General features: G+C 34.5%; 1 protein-coding gene across 1 annotated transcript in view; it reads left to right on the top strand.

Moving 5' to 3' along the window:
• The window catches only part of KCNH8 (potassium voltage-gated channel subfamily H member 8), a 175,748-nt gene that overhangs the window by 84,052 nt on the left and 71,920 nt on the right, over positions 1-19,776 (top strand). The window contains exons 4-6 of the mRNA XM_021538123.3: positions 1,607-1,734; positions 3,997-4,237; positions 19,218-19,375. Of these exons, the coding sequence (XP_021393798.1) occupies positions 1,607-1,734; positions 3,997-4,237; positions 19,218-19,375 (527 nt within the window). The remainder of the gene's footprint in view (positions 1-1,606; positions 1,735-3,996; positions 4,238-19,217; positions 19,376-19,776) is intronic.

Raw genomic sequence — 19,776 nt, 5'->3', positions numbered from 1 at the left:
ATTTTGGATGCAGTAGAGTGAACAATTTGCCTTGTACAACATGGCAATTTAGGTTGAGAAAGGGAAAAAAGAGAGGCCTGTAAATGCTTTTAAAGATAATTTCACACATATGACAAAAACAGGCTACTATACCTGAGCAATTCTACAGTGGAGACCCAATTCAATTGACAAATTCATTTTTCCTCAGAGAAAGAGATAGGCATTTTGTTCTTACCCAGAATTTAAGAAGACTAAAAATTTATTTTGATTTTAAATAATTTGATGATTGAGAGAGTTATTTTTTTAAAAAACATTCAGTTGGATCTTTTCTGAAATCATGCTTTTTGTTCTATCTCTCTTCATTATGGCTGATACCAATATGGGTGAGAGATGGGAAAGTATGAGGCTTCTCCATCTGCCCCCTTCAACTTTTGAGTAGCTATTTGGCTTTGCAGTACAAGGATTTTTCCTTGTTTTTTTTACTTTTTCCCCCTTCTCTTTGCTGACAAGTTAAAAAAAATCTTCAACTAGAGAGTGCTTTTGCATGAATTACATGAAAACTTCTTTACTGAAAAGTTTGGAAAACTTTTCCTCCTACACATTTTGTTATGTATGGTTCTGTGCTGTTGAGCCAAAAATACATCAGTCTCGTATAATACAAATCTTTCTTGCTTTTCTAGGCAGGTTTCAAAATGTAGCTATTTTCCTTGCTTCCAAATTCTGGCTCTGCTAATTAGTTTTGTGTTTTGTTAATTTTTTTTCCCCTCAATTTGTATGCATTCAATTGACTTTAATTAAACCTCTTTGACAGACGGCTTCTTCCTTTAGTCCCATAATTTCTTTTTTCTTAATCCTGACACATCACAAAAAGTCTGCTTTCATTTACTCTGGCATCAATTCACTGTAATTCCACCAGAGTGACTGGAATTACTTTGAATTTACTGCTTTATAAGCAAGAACAAAATTTGTCCCCATGAGTGACAATTACAGACATCTGAATGGAGGTAAAAAGCACAAACCTTTCCAAAATAATGTTCAGTCTTTACTCTTAATGGGTTTCATGTCACCAAGGAATATGTCACGCGGTCTTGCCAGTGGCCATGTGGTGGGAAAAAAGAATCCAAACACATTAATGCAAGAATTGGTTATTACTAATGAACAAGGTTACAAATTAGCATATTCTGACATGATGGAAGCCTCATACAAGTCAGATTCTCTGTTTTTAAAAACTACAAGGAATTTTTTTTTTTTTTCTTTCTGTGTTTCTTTCTGTGAAGTGAGAGAGAGAGCAGGATCACCTCAAGGATATTTTCAGTGATTACTTCTAGACATTCTTCCCTCTGGTCTGAAACAGTAGAGAGTACATTTATCTTATCTGTGAAATCAAATGTTGCAATTACTTGCTTCTGAGTTGTGTGAAGGTATTTGGCAATTAAAACTTTACAGTGGTTTTTATTTGCCCTTCAGGAGAGGAGAGTTTTGTTTCTTTGCTGCAAAAGATTAAGCAAAAGAAAAAGTGTGCATAATATTTACATTTCTACCAATGTCTGAAATGTCAGTAGTTCAGGTCCCAAAGCTTAAAGTGTTATTTCCTGATCTTTAAAGCAGTCTCACTTCTGTTCTGCAGAAAAATGGAAAGGAAGAGGAAGAGCAGGATCGCACTTTGAGTCAGCACGCAGACGGAGTAGAGCTGTCCTTTATCATATCTCTGGACATCTACAAAGAAGAGAGAAGAACAAATTAAAAATTAATAATGTAGGTGAAATTCTTTTCTTCCCCTATACCCACCCCAGAAAAAAAAAAAAAAAACAACCTTTGCACTAACTTTAAAAAAAAATTGAAAGTGCTATAAAAGGTCAGGGAGTACTCGAGATGTATCCTGATCACAATTTTACAGCAACAAGGATTAGAATGCTTCTCACTGAAGCATATTTCTGCCTGCTGTGGGGTTTGTTACCATAGAGCAAGATAGTGCATTTAATCATACTGTAAACAAACAATTAATGCCATGAAAGCCACATTATAAAATTTCTCGGAATTTTAGTTCCAATTTACCTTGTCGTCATCACAATTATTTTATCTCAATTATTACTATTTGCAAAAAAAAAAAAAAAAAAAAAAAAGAGACTCAAGGTTTTCCTCTAGCTGAAACTCTTAATGCTGTTATGCTCCATAGGTCACACTTCATTTAGGCAAGTTTGCATGTAAATTTCTCCAACTTTATGCTGTGATATTAATCTTTTAATTTCGTAATTGAAGTAGTAATGTTTCTGTCTTCAAATTAATTCTGTATTCCCCCAGTAACTATAAATAATGAGTAACTTCACAAAACATGCTGTGAATGTTGCTAACACTAAATCAAACCATAGACAAACCAACAATATAGCACAGAATGACTTCTAAAGAAATGTTAATGAGAAAAAATAACTCTCCTACTTTGTGCAGTACAAATTAAAAGAGGAAAAGACTTGCTATATATTGAGGGCATGAAAATACACACCTGGCATATATGTCATAGGGCATTCAACCACTTCCATTGAATTTAAATGCTTAAAAAAAGATTAAATGTTGAAAAAAATTTTTTTTTTAAGTTACAAGTATTTCATGTTGAAGATGCATAATAATTTAAAAAACCCTAAAAAATATGGGTCTTCCAGGGATATTTTCATTGCATAGTAATATGAAAATATTTTTTAGGAACATGACTCTTAAATAGTGTTTGATGCCTTACCTGTACTCTCAAAATGCTAGTGCAGATGTTATTTTACCATGTTAAAAGGGTTATACTGGTTTAACAGGGTAAAGTAATATACTGAGACTAATTTACTAGCTTAATACATGGACTTTTGGAGCTTTGGATTGGAATTAACATGAGGAATACTTTTTTTTCCATGATTAAAAAATGGGCTGACTCTAAGAACAGTGAGAATTCAGCTGCTTAAATTCATGAATAAGAACCAAGAATAGAGAAGGCAATGACATCAGTATTTCAAAGGAAGCACAAAGAGAAAGGCTGTGACAGACAAGGCAAATGTAGTTAAGTCTATGGTTATGCAGGTTTTGTCTTTTTAATTTCATAGTGAATAACTCCAAGATCAGAAGTGCTCTTAGCTTGCTGAATGCACTATATTGTTTTGGGAGGCTCTTTGTTACTGGAACAGCATCAACCAGAACATTAACAGTGAGCAAGAGTTTTGTTAGTAAATAATGCTAGATGGGTCACATCCCACATGCTGCTTTTGGGGGAGGGTAGGTGTTTTTTCTTAAAGCTATGATAGGTGAAAACTAAGAATTTCTACAGCTTGACACTGAAATCTTGGTTACATAAAACAGTGGTAAGACACAGACTCAAGACAAAGCTAGTCTAGTGAGAAAGGTCTGGAGCCATATCATGGTAGATAAGTATTTTGACTTAGATCAGGAGTGCAATTTTAAAGAAAAACAAAAAGTTATTCCTACTAATTCTGCTTTCATTCATGTGAACTGGATTCCTGCAGATAAAATAAACCAGGAGAGGTGTTCCAAGTACTGGAGCTGTTCAGTCCATAGGACCAGGCTAGAGATAGTCTGAAAGAACCTTCTCACAACTCTGTGTATAGGATGTTTTTCTTCAATACCAGTTACTTCTTTCTATATGTTCCTATTTACAGTACTATGTCTTTGTGTATACAAAGATCTCACCTATCTGTCCAGTAGAATAATATTGCTTTGCAGTGAGAATTAGTTCAACAGAGGAAGAAAATGTTTGCCAGATGCAGTCCCCTCTTCCTCCATTTAATCTGTAATTTATTAGTCTTCTTCCTGCCTCAATTTTCACAAAATTTATTCCATGAACATCTGTATAAATGAATGTGAGGTCTAGGTTAGAAAGAAAAAGTAACTTTTTTTTTTGCCTACATATGTTATTATGTGGGGGTTTTTTTACAAAAACATCAATCACCTAAAGGCTGTGTTGCAAGAAATGCATCTGTGTAACCAAATTATTATTTTGTCTCATTTTCTTTCTCTCTTTTTCAGAATGTTTTCGTAGATAAACCAGCATTTCCAGAATACAAAGTTTCAGATGCAAAAAAATCCAAATTCATATTGCTGCATTTTAGCACTTTTAAAGCTGGCTGGGACTGGCTTATTTTACTGGCAACGTTTTATGTTGCTGTGACTGTACCTTACAATGTTTCCTTTATTGGCCATGATGAACTGTCTACAACTCGAAGCACAACTGTCAGTGACATTGCAGTGGAAATTCTCTTTATCATCGGTAAGATTTGTTTGGGAGTTGTTTGGGATCTCTTTTCTGACATTTAGGATTTTCAGAAAATGAATAATATTGTAGAAAAGGAAATAATTATCCCTTTAATGACTTTAAAGAAAATCAATTTTAGCTGTATGGCATATTTTATCTGATCACTTTTTTATTTTTTTATTCTTTTTTACTTTAAATTTTTTTGGGTATTTCTGCTGTTATTCTAAAGGGACTTTTGTTTTCATGGAAGATTGAAACCCATTGTTTCACTTGTTTCACCCTTGGGATTCCTCAAACCTTCCCAATATAGGGATGTGCCCTGGAATTGCTACAGATTTTTCACAATCTATGGGGTTATTTTTCTATTTCACACTTAGAAGAGTCATGGACCACAAGCTAAACATTTTTTTCTTAAAAAACAATATAAGATTTAAACTTGTACTGCAATAGCACACATGTACAATGTCAATATGCTATATTGACAACTGGGAGAGAATTTGAGAGGTTAAAGTTTGTCATCTGATCCATTCTCCAAACTTTTTATTTCTGTGATCCATGTGATCCATTTAATTCTTATATGCCTTAAGAATCCTAAAAGGAGACAAGGTCATATCTAATAATGGCTTTGTACCAAATAAGTTTCTATTTTTTTTTTGTAGTATCTCTTTCAATTTATTTCTGAAGAATGAAAATAATAGAATAGAGTCAGACAGATTAATCCCAAGATTTTACTGCTATAATACCACTTAGTGCTGTCACACTAAGTAGTATTATAGCACTCTCAGATCTGTTGCTACTTGCAGGTGGAGAAGCTATCATTTTTAAGAAATAAGCCAAGTTGGGTATGTCCTTCTTGAACATGAAAAGGGTTCGGATGGGTTTTGAGAGAAAAAGTGTCTTGGTTTGAAAAGACAGGTGTCTGCTAAGGAAGGGCAGGTGCCTCTCTTGAAATAAAAGTTGTAAACCCCCTCCCTCCAAATTATAATTTTGAAATTAAGGGGCTCCCAGGTAAAGATATGAGAGTAGGAATAACAGTTCTTTATTAGGAAAAATGAAAGGAAAAATAAAAATTAAAATGCAGTAATGCAAAACAACACTGACAGAGTCAGAATACCACCTGGCGCCCTGTTGGCCAGGGTGTTGGTAGCAGTCTCATTAAATGGTGGCTGCAGCCCTCCTGGAGTGTCAGGTGTGGTTCTGTTGCAGCAGTGATCTTGCAGAAGGGTGTAGTTTTCCTCTGAAGGTTCCATGGTGGATTAAAAGGGCCTGGTCTTCCTCTGGGAATACAGTGGAAAAGGCTGCTCTGGTGTTCAAAATCTCAGATTATATCCAGGAAGGAATGCTTGGCTCCTCCCTCTGGGCAGAGCTTCTCATAGTGGGATGATGTAGTTTTATCAGTCATGCAGTGAGGTTCAATGACCCATCAATAGAAGATATCTCCCTGGAGGGAGGATTGGTTGTGGAAGAGATCAAAAAAACCCTGCCTCATCTGGTTCTAACAGATAGCAATAGAATACATACCCCTGGCCACATCTTGCATTTGCAACCTAAGACAGAAAGATAATAAAAAAAAACCCAATAAAATAATTTTCAGGTTTGAAACTTCTTACCACTTTAATCTTCCTTATTTTTTTTTATGAAAAAATACAGCTTAGCTCAAACATTAAAAGCAATGTTACAATCTTCTCTAGAAGAACTGAAGAAAATTGAAACACCATAAACACTTATAAATAATTCAGAAGATTTTCTTATAAAAATTTTGAAAATTTTACTCCTCTTCTCTGTCAGCTTTATTGTAGACAGTAAGACTGGTAGGTGATATGGCTGATGGAAGAATCAAATCTTATGATGAATAACTATTTGTATGTTCATTTGGTCATTGTTTTGTCATTAGACCGAAGGTCTACATTTCCATTTTACCCTCACTATTTGATCTTGGTGGACTCTTTCACATTAATCCAAACAATTCACATTTAAAGATTCTCAAGCACTGCAGTAAGAAACTTGCATTCTGCAATGCAGATCATCAAGGATCATGCTGTGTCTTGCTTAAAAAAAGTGAGGTTATGACTCTAGTCAGTCATAAATTAATGCTATATTAAGAATATTAAATCAAATAAACCCACTTGATGTACCTGAGTGACTTTGTAAAAAGGGTAGACTCAAGGTTACAGTAGGTTGATAATGGTGTAAATAACTGGTTTGTGTTATAAATGTGTTCATTTGAATATAAGGACAAGAGAGTATAATCTGTATCTAACTGGTTTATCTGCTGTAGTATTAATTTGAAACAAGAAATAATGCGGCCTGAGGCTCGGGGGTCTGTCTGACCCCCGGCTGCTGCTGCTGTGGGTGTCCCATTATAGTGCTGGGCTGCTTGGCTCAGCCTGTCTGCATCTCTCAGGCTAGCTCCCAGCCACAGGCAAGTTAGCAAGCACCTCTGGAGTGATTTCAGCTCCGGTAAATTCAGCTCTGAGTGATTTCAGCTCTGTGCTCGCCAGTTCCTCAGCAGATGCATAGGGATAGAGAGAGGAGAAGTCTGTATGCGGTTCCACAGCGGTGCCCTTTAATTTTAGCTCCTGTGAAGGTGGCAGTGACAGCTCTTCTGCAAAGCTGGGCAGAGATGGGGGTTGATATAGGGTACAGGGGTGTTGGAAATTGTCCAATGGCCAGGGTTGAGGAGAATATGACCTACAACCTTACAGAGATAACAAGGGTCCTAATGCGGAAGAGGGGCTTCTTTGGTGCAGTCATCATGACTGGGCATTTCTTATCTTAGGCGAGTGACCACCAGGGAAGCCTTGCAGGGCCTCTGACTGTTACAAAGAAAGATGGTGAACTGTTCAGTGTTGCTTTTCTAGTTACATATTTTGCTGGAAATATGGAATCTTTATATCAGTAAGTCAAAAGCAGATCTCTATGATCAATGGAATGGCTGAGTAAGAAAAATAAAGCAAAGAAGATTTTCTGTAAATTTTACTTTATATTTTCTAGTAAGATTTTTAGGTCTGTAGTCCAGGAAATGACACTATGGCTGTAGCTCAATGCACTCAATGAAATGCTCATGGAGCACTAGAAGAGACTTTGACCAATCATGTTACTGGTAACCACAAACAGTGTGCTGTAGAATACCAATATTCCTCCCCCAGTTTGAATAATATCTCAATTTTCCCCAGAATATTTTTTTTTCCAGAGTTATTATCTGATTTAAATCTCCAGCTCTGAGGAAAGGTTTATGGAGTATTTTCAGGAAATTTTCATACTGCATTTAAATCCCTGCAGTGAATTTAAAGAAAATAATGTGTTTATCATCATCTCTCCAGGGTCCCTTGTCTGTTAAAATGTTGAATTAATGTGTCTCAGAACATGTATAACTATATTGAAAGTAGTAAGATTGACAACATAACTTAAATTTAAGCATAAGTTTCTGGGCATTTGTTGCACTGTGGCTCTGACAAGCATATCTTTGATGGATGATCTAAGTGCTCTGAGAAAAGTCAATGAGAAATGTTGAGAGAAATTCTTTGTATGATGCCACTGCCTCAGAAATACAGTGAAGAGATATGTCTGACATAGGATCATCAGTTTTATTACAGCTTTGTAGCCATGGATTGAATGAATAAGGTCTATCTACTTTGATTTTATTCATATTTCTGAGAACATGGAGCAATATTCCTCTTATGAACATTATTTGCATAAACAGTCATTTAGACTTGACAAGGTCTTTGTTTTTAGCTGTGTTATCCAAGTCTGACTATATGGTGTGACTCTAGGATGGTTCTATGGATGGCCTGGGGACCCTTGCGGGTCCATTGCACCTCAGCTTAATGAGTGACATTGTGATGTGTGTTAACAAATGCTTAAGAATTATAAAAATACATATGGAAGTGTTCTTCTGACTTGGGGTGCTTACAAGTAAGAGCATTGATATGAATTAAGTTATTTATGAGAAACACATCTAGCTAGAGGTTTAACTGCTTTAGCCTTTAAAGTTCTCTAAAACACAGGCAGGAGATAAGCAATAATAACAGCCCATTTTGTGACATCTTCAGGGAAAAGGATGAAGGGAGGACATAATTAGGTTTTCTCATATGAAACTAAATTTTTCACTTGATGTTTCTTGTGATAACTTCTGTGATGTTGCATTTGAATGTACTTCCATTATTTTTTCCTTTGTTATGTGTGCAAACCTTCTCTAACATCCCTCTGTAAATAAATCTTTTGCTTCCTCTCATCAAAGATAGTTCGTCTAGTTTTAGTTTTGTTTTTTTAAAAATTATTGAACATCTTGATTGAAGAAAACAATAATATCTGAAAAATTATCAGTACTTTATTGTCTACTCACACGATTATTTGAATAGGAGGCCTTCAACAGGAATTGAGATCAGTGCAATGGTTTAGTGAAAATACGCACAGGCTTTCTGGGTAATGGTAATATATTATTTGCTGAATAAGATCAAAAGGGTCTGAGTATTTAGTATCTAAGGTGGCCAGGAACAACTAGAGAGAGAAGAGCTCAATTTTCTATTTGTGGATCATTTAGTTTTTAGTGGAAGACAAATACTGGATACTAATTATGGCTATAAAATTATAATTTTTATGAACAGACTGGAGAGTTATTTTAAGTGATTTCCTGCAGTATAGTCCTTTGCCACCTGTGGGGGAAAAAACCCATTCCCATCCCTTCCTCCACTCTGCACACACACACTGGCATCTGAAGACTTGATCTGTGGTTTACACTTTCAAGAGAAAAAATAGATCTCAATTTACACTGAGATCTCTTTCTCTTTGGATGTATATTTCTCTCTCTCCCATTAAATATTATTTAACACAATGTTTTATGAGCAATTTAATTTTTTAAAGCAGTATGTTTAACAGTGCTAAAGCTCTGATTTGTGTGGCATGACACTGTAGACTAAGGGGACTTGTGTGGCCATTGCTATCAATCACAAATGTAAATGACTCAAAACCTTTCAAAAACTGTTTTAAATCATATGAAGTCCTTGAACCTCACACATTTAATATGTAGAGATGTAAAACTATGGTATAAACCTTGTAGTAATTAATATAATCATTCATGACTTACACAGTAATTCAAGTATATATATTGTACTGAAAATACCATATGTTGAATGAAATTTGTTGGCATAAGATGAGGAAGTATTAAATGCTATAAATTTTATTAGATTTCTTTAAAATGGAAGACTTGTTTTATTTTTTCTTTCATCTTCCTATTCATTATTATAATTATGATCATTTCCTATCTTTCCAAGTGCAGAGAAGTAAATTTAAAACAATTTCTCTGTCTGGGGGACCTCACATCTAAGAAAACTTTTGTATTTTCAAAGGAAATGACAGTGTCTTGAAATTTTGAAGGTGTGGTTTCAGACTGTAATAATCTAGAATTCAGGAAAGGACCAAGGGAGTGGTTTGAAATTATCTCTGGGAATTTATTTCTAAGCAACAAATGATCTCATCTGTGAATGCACATGAGCAGAGTATGTGCACAGGTAGAGTTACATTGTTGATACAACTAATGTTTGTAAGAGAAGTTCATAAGAAAGTGTTCATGCTCTATGGATTACCTAGCAATGTGAAAAAACAGTGCAAAATATTTATGATGAAAAGCAGTAGTGAGTTTCCTAAAGATATCAAACTCAAACTCTATTTCCTCAAAATATCAAACTCAGGTGGGCAAGACCACTATAATGTTAAAAATTATTCCAGTAACCTTCCTTGGATATTTGTAAGGAGAAGAGATGTTGTCTGCACACAAAATGCTGTTTCCAAGCACAGAAACATCAGCCTCAAACTAAAGGAGAAAAGTGTAAGCCACAAGTGATTATTTCATGGAGGTATTTCTGTATCTGCAGGTAGATGCAGATAAGTGTTATGGTAATGGAGGCACCCTGAAAATTTTACTTATATTGCCTCTACTAACTCCTCTTTATTAGAACTACAATCACAAAAGTATTTTTCATTTACTATCCTATAATAGTACAGTGGTAATACAGTATTGTATTTTTCAATAAAACCTAGAGGTAATCTAATCTAGGCAATTTCCATGGAAATTACATAATGCTTAGTAGATTACCACACTTTTTGTGAATTAATATGTTGTCTTTTCTACCCTTATTTTGGTATGATTTATGGCTATTATCCATATGAATTGCTGCCAAACTGCACTGGGTAAGTTCTGAAAAAGATAGTTCAGGTTTTCCCTTGGAACTGGTCAAAAATTGGAAATGAATGAAGCAGTTATGCCACTGCCCACTGAATATTTTACTGATTTGATCTTTGCTTTGTTTCCTGCAACATTTGCGTGAATTAAAATCTGTTAATTAAATACTCAACACCTATGTCTTCTTCACATAGGTTGAATTTAGTGAAAAGCTACATCATATGATTGATGCTTCTCCACTTTTTGGAATTACTTCTTTCTGCCATATTTCTGCAGGTTCTATTAAGAAAATTGTCCAAGTAGAAATTTTCACACTTCTGCAGTCATACCTACTAGCTTCTTTTCAAAGCAGAGCTAAAAGTTCATTTTTCAGAAATATTTCCAGTTCCTTGCTTTTCTTTCAAGACTCCAAAGTCTTTCTTTGTAGAAAAGTCAATAAAATATATTTTAGTTATTCAGTATGTTCTGGGATTGAGTCTGTTTTCAAAAGATACAGCATCATTTATGAGAAAAAAGTCTTTACACTTTAGTGTGCTATTATAATGGTCATGATATATGATGGTTTTCTGGTGTGTCAGCTACTATGGGACTGAGATTACCTAATAGCAGTTAGGCATCCTCATAGTCAAAGAAAGCAACTGAAAAGGGCAAACCCCAAAGGCTAAAAATCAAAGAAGCAGGTAAAAGAAATACCCCCCCTGTCTTGCCATTGGGGTGCTGGTCATTCATGCCTACAGCAGCTACAGTATGGAGTTTGATAGAACATATTGTGTTAGTGCATCATCACTGACCATGTCCTTCTGGAGGGAGTGACTTTTTATTATAAAAATACACTCAGAAGACGCCTTCAGATTTGTTTTTTTATATATACGAATGGGTAATTTATCCAAGAAAAAACAGTATTTCCACTTGGATGTAACTTCAATATTACATTACTTTCTACTGTAAGAACAAATAGTAAGGAAGAGCAAATCAGACTGTCAGCTACAGATGGATTTTGGGAGTCAGTTCTGCTATGATCCATCACACCCAAAAATGGATTTTCTTCTATTAAAATCACTTAAAATGTTGTTTATTTGACAAACTTGAATGAATCAAGGCTGAAAACATACATCATGGCACTGCCCTAGGACAGGGGCCGTGCCACTCTTCATGTACTGTGCAGTGACAAGCAACTTGGTGTCAAATGGTAAATAAACTCTTCTCCCTGGAGAAGTTTACCTGGTAAAACAGCTCAGTGTATTCAAACGTGACTTTAGCTGCAAAATCTCTGAATTATAGTTACTGCATGCTAGCAAAAATCTCTTATTCAGAAGTCTATCATGTTCCATAACATCTTGTGAACTGGGGTAAAGATTTCAAGGATTTGTAGCTTTTAACCATTTCTGCTGTCCATCTGAACTCTAGACATCCAGCTAAAGCCACAAAACTTCTAAAGAAGAGCTTCTTTCAATTGAGGTGTAATGTGGCTCTAAAATGTGTTTTCCAAACTCTGTGACTGCCTGCACAAACTAAATGTGGTTGTTTGCACAATATTCTGAAGTGCTAGTGACCAGGAGAAAATGGTATTTGGGGTTGTACCCAAAGGAAAATAAGAGGGAGAGGTATATTTGATAGCCATATTTTATATTTTTAAATGTATGGTTTCTTAAGGGCTAATTCTAATCCATTTCCATAATTTTCTTGAATGATAATTATTCTCAATGAGATTTTTTTTCTGTTTAAGCAGTGGAAGAGAACAAATTTTCTTACTTAACAAAACACCATCTTGATAGTACAATGATGGGTATTGATATACCATTTTAGATATCAAGTTCATTAGGATCTAGACATCATATCTTGGGATAATTAATTTCTTTAAGTTCCAGCAGCATATAATTTGGTCCATCTTTTTCCTTCTTATTGTTTCCTACATCAATGCAATATACCTGAGACTTTAGTTATATGTAGTTTTGTAAGTTCTTTCAGTTCTCAAAGATTCTGACAAGAGCTAGAAATTTTTACCATCTAGTTGAGTCTTAAATAGAAGATGTAATATTTAACCTGTGTATAAAGACACTATATTTGGGTAAAGAAGGTTTTCCTGAAGGACCTCAACTCTTCTTCAAAGATCTTAAAGAATCCATAACTCTACATACTTATGGCTCGTAAACCACATATTTCTATATTTGGAGGGTTTTTTCATCAACCTGCAGAAATGACATCTCTTTAAGTGTTTGGCTTTTAAATTGTTGTTACCTCCTGAATCTTATTTTGGGCACACTGGCTTTTAATGTAACATCTGATATGACACAACTTTGCTTTGCTGCTTCATTCCAAAATTAGATAAGAAGTATGTATTGAATACATCTGGATTTTCTGTGAGATTACTATTAGCTTCTCTTGTAATGACATGAACCTATTTATCATTATCCTTACTATTTACAAACGAATTCAAGTTTCCTATTAGTGTTTCTTTCCTAAAACTGTAATTTTCCTTCATCATGGGCACTAGTGATTTCTTTCTCTTTCTCAAACAGACCTAGGTTTTCATTACAATTTTTCTATAGTTTATATCAGTTTTTACTTAATATCTGTTCACGGTTTGATATAACTTTCTAAAAAAGAAGAAAAAAATACTGTTCCTCCACCAGCTGCAATAGGCTTTTATTAAAACATAATTTTGATTATATTATTTATGTAGTATGTGTTTTATTATTTTTAATATATTTATTGCATGAAATTCCTACATTTTAGTACTTAGTTTATTGGTGCTTGATCTCTGTGGTACCATTTTTTTTTTTTTTGGTTGCAAGCTTTATTTGATTTCATAATGGCTCAAATATGATCCAAAATGGTATAAGATGTGCATTACTTTCTTTTCCTACATAAACCAAATTCCATCTCCCTCACCTGATCATGTCAGCCTCTGAAAGAAAATCATCAAGTTAATTGTGTGTATAAATGTTTGGAAAGAAGATGCTGAATTGAAAAATCACACTTCCATTTGAATAAATTCTTCCTAGGCAATTCACTAGGAACCTCTATGTTTATCTCAGGAGTAGAATGAAAAATAAGACTGTATATAGGGACAGATAAATTGCTATTCAAACAATATGGCAGTAATATTTCCTGGAAACTTTCCTAAAAGCTCTCTGGCCAGATTCTAATATCATTATCCTTGTATCATTAAATAAAATTTGCTAAAACAATCAGATAGATGAAAGAGCCTGGACTTTGGGTTAAATATTACTAGCTAAGGACAGTCAATGTAAAATCACATAAAGGAAAAAAATACAAGACATTAAAGATGAGTCAGTCATGCCATCAAGAAGAGGGAGATAATGTAGAAAACTGTCTTCTCTGAATATCAGTGGGTTTAACATACCTAAGCCATCTAGTTCTCAAGCACAGGTTTGAATGACTGAAGTCTAATAAAACATCATTTCTTATATGTATGCCACTTGCCCTAAAGGCACCGGGTTTTTTAATTTCTTTTAGTTTCCAGTGAAAGACAATTAAACTGAGGTATATTACATGGCCTTTTCTAAAATTTAAGACTGTGTTATGAGCAGTTATTGAATCATCTGCCTAATCCTGAAATGTTATTCTGTTATAACTTTATCATACGTTTAATCCCAGCAGGATTTATTTTTTAAACAATCAAGCCTAAAGAGAGAAAAAAAATATTGTCACAGGGAAATAATCTGCTTCAAGTAAAATAATACTGTTTATGAGTAGAGTGGCTCAGCTGGCCTCCAGGTAGTGATTTTTTTTTTTTAACAGGGATTAGAAATTGAGATTACACAAAACACATATTGCACTTTTAAAATTTTACAAAGGGAAAACATCTTAATGATTAATAGGTTAGTTTGATGACTACCAGCTTATGGCTTTTGTTCCTTTTATATCATTTAGGAGATAAATCTGCATTGTGCCCTAAGTAGAACCTCCATTTTTTTAATATAATTTTTTCCCTTTTTTGAACACTCATTTGAATTGGTGTCTTCATACTATTCACTGCATGAATGTGTCTGTGTGTGAATGTGTCACATAGTAGAAACCTAGGAAGAGGCAATGTGGCCAAGGATGTAGCACATCATACAGAGCTTTAATCCAAGAGAGGTCACCAGTTTCCAAACCTTATGAGCTTGCTTAGATTTCCCAGCTCTTTTATGCCCAGCTATGAAATAAGTTGCCTTTTCTTAGGAATTGAGCATTGCTAGGGCATGGATTTCACACTGGAAGCTTGTGATAAAGCAAATAGTCACCAATAGGTGAGTAAAAACCATTAGAACACTCAAATAATGGAAGTAATTGTTTAGATCTTTCCAGTTATATCATGTTATTGGCTAGAGGTATTTGGAATGGTAATATCACAGACTCACATAGACATGACAATAACAAACCTGGAAGACATTCCAGGACCATTATTCCAGGTAATAATGGTCCCTGTGTTCTGGTGTTTATTCCTGTGAATACTGTGTAAGAGCTTAATGGAAGCAAATTATATAAATAAATTAGGAACTGCAACTTTATATATATTACAATTTTAAATTCATTTCATAGCTGAAAAAGCTAAGGTTTGTTTTATAAAAATGCATTTTCTATAATCTTTCAGTGTATCTTTGCATGAGTTTTAGAGATATCATATCTATTACAAAATTTTCTTTAAGGGATGTGGGTCCACCAGTAGTGGAAATAACAGACTGAGGGAATCCATGCAGATGGAGCTAATTAGCAGTGGGATCCAACCAGGTGAAAAATCACAGTCATGGTTTCACAAATTCACTGTTTATTATCTCTGCATGCATCTTAAGGACTTAGTGCCTAAAGGGGCTTCTGGTCTGTGTTGTCTTGGGTTGGCAGGGAAAGGTGATCAGAGAGAAGAAGGACTCAGAGGAACAGGACTCAAAAAAGCAGAAAGTAATTGCATCAGCAGGGAGCTGTGAACAGAGGGTGTGTGGAGCAGAAGCCCATTTTCCTACACAGTGTGAAAGGGTGACATCTTTCTTAGTTCCAAGCCTCTTGAAATTGGAAATTTTGGGTTCCCCCTGTTGGGTGCTTTCGGGTCAACTTTATCTTTGTGTTCAACAGACAAAAAACCCCCTCACAGCTTGGAAGGCTGACACTTTTCTCAAGGTTCACACACAGCAGTGTGTGCAGAAATGAGTGGGGAAGGAGGAGATCATGGCTGGTTTAAGACACATCGGTGTTTGTTAGCACAATGTGTGTCTGTGTTAAACACAGTATAAGTCTTGTGGAAAAGGCCATGTAGTTAAACATTATTTAAGGACCTTTCTTTAAGTCAATAGGAAAGTCTAGATTTTATATTGAGCTTTAATTTGCTTGAATCCTGGGCTTTTGAAATTTGAACTGAAATTAAATTATGTAACAAAATAAGAACTCAAATTTTTCCTAATAAACACATTTCACACTTCTTTCCCTCTCTACATCAAGAAATATATGGTACTTTAGATATGTGTGTGCTGTGCTTCAAGACAGGTGTAATGTCTAAGCAGTTTGATATTTTCTGCTGTTCTTCCTGCTTTAGTTTTAAGCAAATTTGTAATGATATTTCTCATGTCAGAGACATTATTTAAATGCTCTATTCTGCTTTCCTGAGCCCATGACATGTGTGGCTCACAAGACCAGTTAAAGTGATCCTTTCCTAGCTCCCATTAAAAAAATTGCAACAAAATAAATTCAGACTTTTTTCTTTAGTAATAGTCTTTGTTTATAATGTTTGCTGAGAGCTGCTAAAGCAGAAGAGAGATTGCAGTCTTTGTCCCAGCCTGAAATATTCAAACACGGCTTTAAATATGAAGTTCACACAGGCTGAAGTTTTTGTTAGAGCATACTTAAAGATAGTATATTCAAACGTATCTCTTGTAAAAAAAAATAATCCACTAATTATCCAAATATATTTGGGTCACTTAATATATGATTTAAGAATCAGCTGAGAGATTAAACCACCTTCTTGCCTGGTTTATAGGCATAAACTTATAACTGTTGTCCTTTATGTTGTAGGAAATAATTAAAACTCACCTCATCTCAGAGCATTTAGAACAAACTCAGCACTAGAGAAAACCATTAGTTTTGAAGCTCTCAAGTTATCTAGAATCTCCAAAGCTTTACATTATTGATGCTTGTGTTGAATTTCAGATTGTTCTTTTGTCATCAGTTTGTAGAAACTACTGTACAATAAGATTAACAATTTCTAAAATATTAAATAGTGCATTCATATTTACTATTTTTGCATTAGTAAAGATATTATTAGTGATAAGAAAACATTTATTCAAAAAAGGAAAAAGTAAATCTTTTTTTAACAGAAATCGCCAGAAAACTGTGGAAGATATTATTCCTAGAAATAATACAATCTCTCAGATTAAATGATCATTTCTAAACTTGTGTTAAAGATTTTGTTGTGCTCTTAGAAGTTTTTTGCCTCGGGAGTTCTTTTCTTGTGTTTTCCCTTACAGGTTTCTCAGTAAGTAGTTTAGCACAGCAGTTAAGCTGTAAATACGATTGCCCAGATGAAGAAACTGTTTACACCCGAGTATAGCTCAGAAAGTTGTTAAGAAAAATAAGATGGATCACACTTACTTCCCACCTTCTGGACTTTTATCTAATAATCTGGATGCAGAAACAAGCACTTAGCAGCATTTCCTTTTTTTTTTTTTTTTTTTTTTTTTTTTTTTTTTTTTTGAGATAGCTATTATCTGGGGCTGTTGCCTTAAATTGCTTTGATAGGATGGCAGAAAAGAGTGCAGAGCAGAAAAACCTCTAATCTCTTCAATCTTGAGAAGTGAATTGCATATGCACATCAATAAGCCTTCGGTGTACTGGATGTACTTACATTTAAAGCAAGAATTTATCTCCTTTTCTATTAAAGCTTTAGTTGTTTCCCAGACGCTAATGGGTAATAAATAAGAAAATACTTTTTCTAACTTTGATAACTATACTTTTGAGTTTGTGACACAAATGACAATTAGCAGTTTCAACATACTAGTGATGCAAATATTTTTATCTTTCTTATCTCTATGAAACAAATCTTCACAATGGTGTTCTGTATGTGTCTGATGCTGCCATATTGATCTGGAAATGTGGCTAGTAACCAACTGTCTCTATAAAGCACCTGTGGAGTCAAACTCACTGCCTTGCTCATGAACCATGTGAAATTATGCTATATTCTCATCTTACTTGTATTATTGAAAATTTCATAACATATTTGTAGCTTTAAGAATGCAGGGACAGCTGAGACTACTTCATGAGGTAATCTGAAATGATTATATCTCTGATTTTCCTTATATGTTGTATTCATCTTGAGGAGCTGGTTGAAGGAAAGCATTAGTTCATAAACTGTGAACTAACCTGCAAGACCTCAGTCCATGAACCAGATACCTGCCCTTGTGTGTCTTTACGGTTTTGCACTAAATCCTAAAAAAATTGCAGAATCACCACTGTGCCAAAAAAATGGAGAAATTCCCCAAAGATTTCATTAGTTTAGGAGACTTGACTGCACTGGGTTAAAGGGTGGGAGTGGCCAAGGTCAAACTGTTAGAAATACTATAGGTTTATTACTAGCAAAGTACAGGTTAACTAGTATGACAAATGTTCATACCTGGCTGTCTAGCTTCCAGCTACAGAAGAGAGCATAAAATTTTTCTGCTAGTAAAACCTGGCAAATTATTATTTTTCAGACTCTTAACATGAAGACTTGCAAAATTTATCCTAAATGAATCTTTTCTGATACCCCAAAGGAATGACCCAGGATGATTTTCTCTGTGTGCTGAGCCTCTCTCTTTTCTTTGTCCCCAGTGGGGAGGAAAAAGATTTTTTCCTGTCTTCTTACATATTATGGTTAGCAGGCTTGAAGAAAAGGTCATGCTTTATGCAGTCTTAGTGTAGCCTACCTAAAGAACTTCTAGGGAGAAATGCAAATCAATCTCTTTTTTTTTTCCCCTAAAGTTATCTTGCTGTAAAACACCAGTCTTAATGGCTGGCTGCACTCTATTCTGACACTGTTAAAGTTGCACAAGTAGTTCTCACTAATGTTAGTAGAAACAGGGTGCATAGCTTGAGGACAGATTATAGTCTTGGTCTTGTAGGACATGAAAATAATTGTTGTCAAGACCTGAGTTTTTCTTCAAGTGCAAATGTGTTTTGGCAAGACACGTCAAAATTACATCTCATACTGAAAGACACTCATCCTGGAATGTTAGATGGGAACAAAGTACACAAGTCACCAAGCAATTCATATCACATTTATGATCTCCACCATAGCCCAAAAAACCTTTTGTTCAAGTGTGCTCAGCATTTTTCAGTTGATAAAAAAAATGGTTATCCTTGAGGATGACATTTGTCATCTGTGCTAAGTAGTTATCACTAAAAGAGCTTAAATCACACATTTAAGTAAAATAATGAATGATTTTTTAATTTCAAAATAATGTAACTAAATTTTATGGACAAAAATAATACCCTTTTTTTCATTTAGAAAAATACCAATATTTGTACCATTTAAAGATCAGTGTGTGTGGATGTTGGTTTTTAATTCAGTGAGTGATAAATGTGTGAGTGATAAACTCTTTTAAGTCAGTGAGTGATAAATGTTTTAGACATTTTGTTTACTCCTTGAAAACAATAATGCATTCATTGAATTAGCTCTGTGTATGTGCATCTCTTACTACTATGCTTTTTTGTTTCTGTATTAGAATATTCACCTGGTATTTATGATGCAGAAGAAAACCAATCAGCATTATTCTGAATTCCTGGTGTTGTGCCCAGGAATTAAGAAATCACGGTCTCTGATTCTGTTCATTCTTTGTCAAGCAGATATTATTTTAAATTTCCGAACAACATATGTCAGCAAGTCTGGCCAAGTGATATTTGAAGCAAGATCTATTTGTATCCACTACGTGACTACATGGTTTATCATTGACTTAATTGCTGCACTTCCTTTTGATCTTCTTTATGCTTTCAACGTCACTGTGGTAAGAAATAACCTCTCCTCTTAATTGTTCTCTTTTTTTCAAGGGGGGTTTGTTTATATGGGGGTTTTTTCCCCCAGATCTGGAGACTGAAACTAAATTAACTAAAATACCTAGGTGTCTTTTACAGCTTTGTGGTGTATTTTCATCCTGGATGTACCAATTTTTTAATTGAATTATCTTTGCTTTGTAAAAATGCATCTATGTTAGCTTCTTGTTTAATTACTTTACTCAAATACAGTTTGCTATTAATTTTGTTCTCTTATGGGGCATAAATTCAGTCCTTAATTTTTCAAGAGTGATACATTTTTACTGTGGTAAAGTAAATCATTGTTATGATCAGCATGTTTATTTAGCCAGGAATCCTTTTTGTCTTTACTTGTGGGAATTTTCATGCAAAAAAT

This window comes from Lonchura striata, chromosome 1, assembly GCF_046129695.1.
Source record: "Lonchura striata isolate bLonStr1 chromosome 1, bLonStr1.mat, whole genome shotgun sequence".
Taxonomy (NCBI): Eukaryota; Metazoa; Chordata; class Aves; order Passeriformes; family Estrildidae; genus Lonchura; species Lonchura striata.
The sequence above is the reverse complement of the archived record's forward strand: the minus strand, read 5'-3'. Positions and strand labels throughout refer to the sequence as shown.